Genomic DNA, 8,274 nt, shown 5'->3' with positions numbered 1-8,274 from the left:
TTGTCATGTACATGTTTTTCTTTACATGCATGAACTGAGCAACTTCAACCTTTCTAAGACTTCTGGAAAAACAGAACTCAATTTTGTTTGGTCTTTTTGGTTGGTTTTTGGTGTGTGGGGGGGTGTTTTTTTGGGGTTTTGTTTGTTTGTTTTGTTTTTTTGGTTGGTTGGTTTTTTGGCTTTTGGTTTTTTTGGGTTTTTTGGTTTTGTTTTGTTGTTTTTGTTTTGTTTCATTTCGTTTGTTTTGTTGGGTTTTTTTATGGTTTTGGTATTTTAATTAGAAAGAAATAGGATACAAAATAAGTTATTTTGATCAAGGTCACTGGGAAGAGTGTAACAATTTTTTTCCAGTGTTTGTTACTTTTTTGGATTAAAAAAAAAAAAACCGAACTTAAAAAAAAAGCAAAATTCTTAAACAAAGTACCATTTCAAGACCAAAAAGCCAAAAACGAAAAATAAAGAGCTCATTGTCAGGTTGCAAATAATCTTCTATCAAAACAAACTTTTTAAAAATTGCTGCTAATTGCATGTCCCTAGGTTGCCCCTCTAAATTCTCCTTCCTCCCAGAATCACTCAGGCACGTGGTTCATGCTCAGCCTTAGCATTTCAGATTTGATTTACTACAGCAGCATATCTAAACCAGAATCCAGAGATGCACTGGCCCAGGAAGGGAGGAAAGGAAGGAAGCTCTCTGCCCGGCTGGCAGTCACTGAGTTGAGGCCCCCAAGTTAAGGAAACTGCAGGTTTTCATAGATTATGACAAAATTTACCAGTCTTCAGAGGCTCTGCCAGGGTCAGCACCAGGGTCATAAAGAAAGGTGAACCAAAAAAAGCAGCAGGTTATAAAGACAGGTTGCAGGAACTAATTTTGCTCTGTGTGAGCTCCTTTATTTGTTGAACTTTGCAGTTCAACAACTATTGCCTAGACTTCCATGAGGACTCTCTATCCCATGTCCTCCACTTCCAAGTAAATACTGTGGAGTCTAAGCACTTCTGAAAAGTCTTGACCTAGCTGAGGGGTATCCTGAACATTCAGTAACAAGCTGTTCCTACTACTCTTACTATTAACAATAAATGAACAGTCTAGCAGTTCTGGCCAAGTGGGCTGCAGCCCCACATTTATGTCTGGGTAATCTCAGCAGTGCCAGCTCTCAATGTGTTGTTTTCAAAGCCCTGTTATAGTTCACTGCATGTTTAATTTTTCATAGTTTATGAATTTATAACCATTGCTGTTTGTGGTGTAGGAAGGTCTGGAATCAGGAGGTCGATATTGGATCATTTGAAGGTCTAACCCACAAATTATTTCTTCCCCTGTGCCAGCTAGAGAACAGAGTTGAGGAAGCCTGCAGAACTTTCTGAGGAGAAATAACACTTTTGTGAGAGTGGTCAATGCATTTATCTAGAGCTCTGCAGGTTGCCTCAGATGTGGAGCAGGAGCTCAAACAGCAGCTCCCCAGACAGCAGCGAGTTACACCAGACCAGAAACACTCAAACAGAAGGTGATAAACCATCAGAACAAACATAATACCAAATATATTGATGGTGCTGTAGCACCAGGGTGTTCATGACCCTTCCCTTAACCTCAGCTCTCTGCTGCCCTTTGAGACTGTGGGGCCTGAGCAAGCCCTGCTTGGAGCCACTTGGACCTGCAGCTGTTTCTGCCTCCCCTTCCTTGGTTCCTACTCCTTTCCACAAAGAGGGACCATGGCTTCTGCACAGCCCCTCTGCTTTAGCACTGGGACAAGCACAAAACACGGTGTATTTTGCATCTCTGCCCTTTGGTTGGTCACACACCACTCTGTTAGAGAAAAAAGGATCATAAAACCATGGAATGGTTTAGGTTGGATGGAAACTTAAAGATCATTCCATCCCCCCTGCCATGGGCAGGGACACCTTCCACTGTCCCAGGTTGCTCCAAGCCCCATCCAACTTGGCCTTGGACACTTCCAGGGATGGGGCCACCACAGCTCCTCCAGGCAACCTTTTCCAGTGCCTCACTACCCTCACAGAAGAGCTCCTTCCTAACATCTAATTTAAACCTATTCTCTGTCAGTTTGGAGCCATTCCCTCTTGTCCTGTCACTGCATGCCCTTGTAGAAAGCCTCTCCCCATCTTTCTTGGAAGGCCACAATGAGGTCACCCCGAAGCTTCTCTTCTCCAGGCTGAGCAATCCCAATTCTCTCAGCCTTTCCTCACAGGAGAGCAGCTCCATCCCTCTGCTCACCTTGGCTCTACACCACCTTACGTTTTCACCTGCAGCCAGAGGGTGATATCATCATTCAGACAACTCATTGCACAGACAGTGACCAGAGAAGACACCCCCACCCACACATCCTCTACCCAAAATAAAGAGATGGATGGTGATAAGGATTTGCACCTACATCCCCAAGCACAGAGTCTTCAGCCACAAGATTCATTCTGCATGAGCTCTACACACAGGGCACAGACTCCATCCTTATAAAAGTCCAGAAGTGTCCCTGCCCTCCCTTTGGCACAGGGGACATTTTAGAGCCCCAGGAATACGACTGGAACAGCTTTCCTGGGTGGCACATTTCTCATCCCATGGGGCAGCTGTTTTATTCGTGGCCTTTGACGACAGAGCCAAACCTTGGCAGACACAAAACAGAGCCAGACCTTGTGGCCTCTGCTGCCACTTGATTGTTTGCACTTCTGTCTCATACAAGCAGTACTGCACTGGATTAGGCCCAAAATATGAAAAAGCTGATTGCAAGACAACTACAGACAGAGAAGACCTTTTCCCAGTAAGGTTCAGGAAGAACAAAACCTCCCCTCTCCCAGGGCTGCTGAAGTCTGTGAATTAACCCTTTGCACACTGCAGGTCCACCTGGGCTTCCTTCCAGAACAGTGCGGAATTAGCAGCAAGGAACAATCACTCTTCTTAAAACCAAAGTATTGATTATGCTAAGAGCAAGAACACAGAAAGTAGACAAAGCAATTTTAGGACAGAGGTCTTTGTGTCCGTCTGCCCTTATCATTGTGTAACGATAGCACAGGTCAGTCTGACTCCTTCAGAAGCTCAGCAGAAGGCGCTTCGATCTGAGCAGTCCCCTAATAGCTTCCTCTTCGGGAAGGAGAGGATCTCTTTTTAGCCACACACAGTTCCTCTGCTCAGATCAGCTCCAGCACTTCCTCTGCATCTTCAGATGCCTTCTCTGTTCCTGCTTGTTTTCTCAGCAGGCCTGATCTAACATCTCCACAGAGCAACTGTCCCCTCTGACTGAGTTCAGACACCTTGCCCACAGCACAGAGCAGTTGCATTTTTATGATGCTCTGTATCCTGTAAATATTGGTGGAAGATCGTGTTATAGAGACAGATGTTAATTCACTGTCAAGTGCCTCACGGTTTAAAGCACCATGGTACCAAGGAATAAAATTAATGCAGAGTTGGATTAAAGTCAAGATTTACCTGAAAATTTATATGTGGACAGTTGACTTTTAAAAAAAAAAAAACACCTTTTCACAGAGGCTGATATTTTAAATTATTTTTATTGTTATTTACTCAAAGAACACATATTTGGAATCACAAAAATAGAGAAAAACAAGATTCACCAAATATTGTAGAATACAAAGCATATAGACACGTAAACTTGTGCCTACTTCTGACATTTCATTTATTTTCTGTATGTGATACATAAAAAACCAAATGTGCATGTTGACTGTGGCATTCATTGCATACAGATGACTTCCTCTCCAAGGAACATCTTGGATGTAGTTACATTTGGCTCTCTGGGAGGACTTTTTTTTATATCTCCTTTCTTGAGCAGCTGTTCACATTGCTCTTCTAAGGCCCATTCCTGCCAGCATTCAGAAATGCACTGGAACTTCTCACCTGTACGTGGCACAGCCTAATCCTTATCAGATGCTTAAATAAATAAAAGGAACAGAGGAGGCAAGGCAGAAACCCCACAACAGGCCCTGCTGGGATGGTTCACAGAAGGTTTCACACACAGCATCTCCTGTGCAGCAGCTGCCTGATGTGTATTTACTACGAGACCGATCCAGGGCTGTGGAATACAGGATGAGAAAAACTTTTACCAAACAGCATGAAAAAAAGGACAAGTTTTCTCTTAAACACTTAAAGGCTATGCTATATCTTCTATGCTCTGAAAACTATACACTCCTTGGACTGGAATTGCTTTAGCCAGGAGTGTGGTAACGTATCTTAGCAACAGCGGCAAGGGGGAAGACTTACTGTACTGTAAAAGAATTAAAACAAAATGCACATAGCTGCTGACTGTTCTAAATACATCCCTACCACTCTGAGGGGGTGTTCAATTATACTCCTGATTACTTTTCACATTCCCTTTTCCAAAGGGGCGGGGGCATTTCTCCAGTTTTCAGCTCACCCATGAAGAGCCCCAAGCATTTTAATTCCCTTCAGCTTCATCTGCAACTAGACAGACCCCACAATGTAACCTGTCACTATCCCAGCTACGTTAGGAAAAGCCATTACTGTAGCACCCCGGAGATAACCTCTTTGTGTGAGCCTGGCTGCCACTCCCTCAGGTGTTCAGCTACCATCAGCCCACAGCAGCATTTTCCCTCTGTCTGGAGCAGGTGAGACTAGACAGAGCAGGGCTGTGATATTTCACATTCCTACTTGTCAGGCAAATAGAGAGCTTTGTGCAGCAGGGGAACTTTGCACAATTTCACCTCTTAGCGAGGTGTGTGGTTTCCCACAAGCACAACAACCTCCTGAGAGGAAGCTTCATTTACATCCTCTCCTCCATCCCCAGCCAGGCCAAGGTCCTTGCAGGTTTTCCCACATCCCCTGCAGCACTTTCCTTCTTGCAGAGAGCTCCACCGGCCAGGACAGGGTCTGCAAGCCCCTCCTGCCATAGATGCAGGAGGAAAAGCATCCAGCTGCACCAGAAGCACTGAAATGATCCAAGGGAGGCCCTACAAAGTGACCACAAGGGCTCCAGATCTGAGGTGGCAGAGCCAGAGTAATGAAAACATCAGTGAAAAAATGTGAAAACACCTATTTTCCTTCAGCAAGGGAAGGTGGGCTCTCACTTTCCTTGTAAGAATTACCATCTTCAAGCAACTCTGACAAATGGCTACGATTAACAGCCTCACTCAAGTATCCTTCCCCCAAACAGGCTGCTCAGCCTTCCCAGGAACGAACACCACTACTGTCTACCTCTTAGGGAAACTTCATTTAATACCTGTGAAGCACCTGGAAATCTTGCGGACGATTACTCCAGCTCAAGGAAGGGAAGGAGGGAGCTCTTTCAGTTTACTCTGGCACGGGAGGGATCTTAGTCCACGCAGTTTGGCACAGATTCACACACAGGGAGAGACCAGGTGGTTGCCTAGGACAGCAAAGTGATCAGGGGACACCGAGAGAACACATGACTTAAGCTGGATATTTTTCAACTTTTATCTACTAGCCAGGACTTGGGGGAAGAGCCAGAAACAACCACAGAGTGACTCTGCTTAGACTTGCCCAGTGTTACATTTCAAGGCTTTTGGACTATCTGCTCCATCCAACGATCCATCAGGCACTGTCATTAGTCCAGAGATGTCGAGACTAATTCCATCCTAAGTGTTCCCATCTTTCAAAAGGCCACACTTGACTGCCGTTATTAATTCCGTGCATGATGAAGACATTTAAAGCCTCGCATGCTCTCTCAAGGAGACGCCTTGCGTGCCTCGCTCCTGCCGGTGCAGCAGATGAATTTCCACACGCGCACACACACACGCCCGCTCCTCACACCAGCCGCCGCCGTGTGAACTGGCACACGGGGACACGCTCCCGCATCCCCGAGTGACCCCGAATTCCCACCTCCACCTCCTCCTGCCCGACCACAGCCTCCGCTGCCGCGGGGAAGTGATGGCAGCGGCTCCCCACGGAGGCTGCAGGAGCCTGGAGCCCCGGTCACCCCCGCCACCACATCCCCGCTCCGCCGCTCTCCCTTTAAGGCTTTCGGAAACTTTTCTCCCCACCGTGCCGTCACGCTCCGATAGCGGGGCTGCGGGCAGGGCTGAGCCGAGCCGGGAAGTTTCTCCCGTGGGCGCTGGGTCGGAGCAACTTTCCCGCACGGCCCCCGGGCAACCGGAGCGCTCGGAGCTCCGGGGCCGTGCGGGAGAAACGCGAGGAGGAGCTCGCTTCGGGGGAGGGGGAGATGGAGTCGGGGCGTGGGTAAGCCGCTCCCTTCTTCTTCCTCCTCCTCCTCCTCCTCCTCCTCCCCCTCGGCTGCTCCAGTCTGGCAGCCAGGCGGCCGCTGCCTCCGGCCGGAGCCGCCGCACTTGGGAAGCGATTCCCGGCCCCGCGCTGCCGCCGGGATGGGGACGCCGCTGGCGGCTCCCGGGTTGCTGCTCCTCCTGGCCGGCACCGCGGGGCTCTGCCGGGCGCTCTTCTCCCTCCCGCTCCGCGTGTCCCACCCCGCCGCCCCCGCCGGCTCGCCGCCCGCCCCGGTGGTGCTGCGGCCGGCGAGCGGCAGCCGGCAGCAGGATGCCCCCGGGGCTGCGGACGGCTTGGCCTTGGCCTCGGATCCCGGCGGCACCCTCAACTTTTTAGCCATGGTGGAGAACCTTCAGGGCGACTCCGGCCGCGGCTACTACCTGGAGATGCTGATCGGGACCCCGCCGCAGGCGGTAGGAGCGGGCCGGGGGCTGCGGGCTGGGGGCGCGGGGAGGGGAGGGGAGGGGAAGGGAAGGAAGGAGAGGGCCAAACTTGTCCTGGGTGGGAGCGACTCTGCCGGGCTCCCCCGGTTCCTACGCAACTTTGTCGCCGTGCTCGGCGCTGGCGCCTCCTCCTTCCCCTTTCTCCCCCTTCCCGGGGAGACGGGGCCGGTGCCCGGCGCGGGGAGCGGCGGCGGCGGCAGCGACTTTCCGCCGGCCGGCAGGGAGGGAAGAAAGCAGAGAAGCAGCCCCCGGCTGCCCTGTCCTGCCCCGGCCCGGGCACTGCTCTGGAAATCTCCAGATCTGGTCCCCAGGCTTTTTTTTAGGCTGTGTCACGGCGTTTGGATCCGAAGCGAGTTGTTCTGCCAGTCGAACTGACCGTGTTCTAGAGACAGAGGGTGCTTTTTTTATTATTCTTTGCTTTTTTAAGCTGCTCTGCATCGTGATTGGATGCTTTGGAAGATCTTCCCGGTGCTCCCGGGAGAATCACTCGGCATCTTCCTGCTAAACTAAGTGATGGCTGGGCACAACCAGCCCCTTCTGTCGGGAATCCATGTGTTGCTCATTAACAGGGCAAAGAATGTGTGTGTTCTGAATATTGTTTTCAAATAGACCGTGTTGCCTTGAATCTTCCCTCTCTGCCTCCAGCAGAGTGGCTGAAGTTTGTTTCAGGGGTTTTTTTTTTTTTTTTTTTTTTTTTTGCCGTGTAGTTGCTCTTCCATCTGTGTCATGAGATCCCAGGAGGAGCGGTGCTGGGCTGCTGGTGGGGATGACTAGTCAGCTGAGTTGGGATTAATTTCCTGAGAGCCCTCGGGGCTTTCCTTCAGAACTTTTTGTTTGCTTCAGGAGTTTGGGTCCTTATGTTCCCAGTGTAGACAGGGAAAAAAAAATTCTTTATTCTTCTGCTTAACTCCCCTACGTAATAAAAAGCCAATGAATGCCAAAATGTGCAGCCAATAGGGAGTGTTCAGCCGTCATTGCATTTTTTGGACGTCTGTGAGCTCTTTCTTTTTTTTGACCCTCGAATGTATGAGGATTGACCACATCATCTCTCTAATCAAAAGGTATCACACTAGGATCAATGCATGCATTGAGAAAGGCTGGCATTGTTTTATAATCAATAAATAGGGTTTAAAAAAAAAATCTAACTAGGTCTGACATATCAAGGTGTGGCCCAGTAGCCACAGAGGCCATGAAATAAATTTTCCTCCATGTTGAGTGATGCATATTTGAGTAGTTCTGTTAGTGTGGCGTGGTGTGTGCTTCATAACCCCAGGGAACATTCAAACATTCAATATTGGCTTCTGCCAGAATCGAGGCACCAGATTTGATTGGACTAATCACCCAATTCAGCATGTGTTAAATGAAAAAAAAAAAAATTTCAGGTAGAAAAAGTGGCTATCAAGCATATTATCTCCTTACATGTCTTGGGGGATTCTGAAATTGGAAGAAGTGGAGAAGGAAAAATGTGACAGGCCTTTAATGATATGACTGGAGGTCTAAGAGGGAGAAATGTGCTGCCCTCAGTACACCCAGAGGCTTCACTTATGCTTAACAACTCGTATCACTTGTATGATGGGTGATGTAAGGTTTCAGCTGAACTTGTCTCTGATTTTTATTTTTTCC

The 8,274-nt window shown here is 48.8% G+C and overlaps 1 protein-coding gene and 1 long non-coding RNA gene across 3 annotated transcripts in view; one reads left to right on the top strand and one right to left on the bottom strand.

Annotated features, from left to right (window-relative positions):
* Positions 1–3,488: 3,488 nt before the first annotated feature.
* On the bottom strand, positions 3,489–6,643 carry LOC104686277. 2 transcript variants are annotated; one of them, XR_005602096.1, is made up of 3 exons: positions 6,589–6,643; positions 5,190–5,682; positions 3,489–4,025 (listed from the first exon to the last, which is right to left on the bottom strand). It is a non-coding gene; the product is annotated as an uncharacterized LOC104686277 (long non-coding RNA). The 2 variants fall into 2 exon arrangements; XR_751323.3 differs by lacking the exon at positions 6,589–6,643 and having other exon boundaries at positions 5,190–5,803.
* The window catches only part of BACE2 (beta-secretase 2), a 54,547-nt gene continuing 52,456 nt past the window's right edge, over positions 6,184–8,274 (top strand). The window contains exon 1 of the mRNA XM_039553234.1: positions 6,184–6,621. Within this exon, the coding sequence (XP_039409168.1) occupies positions 6,310–6,621 (312 nt within the window). The 5' untranslated portion in view covers positions 6,184–6,309. The remainder of the gene's footprint in view (positions 6,622–8,274) is intronic.

The sequence above is a fragment of the Corvus cornix genome, chromosome 1 (assembly GCF_000738735.6).
Source record: "Corvus cornix cornix isolate S_Up_H32 chromosome 1, ASM73873v5, whole genome shotgun sequence".
Taxonomy (NCBI): Eukaryota; Metazoa; Chordata; class Aves; order Passeriformes; family Corvidae; genus Corvus; species Corvus cornix.
The sequence above is the reverse complement of the archived record's forward strand: the minus strand, read 5'-3'. Positions and strand labels throughout refer to the sequence as shown.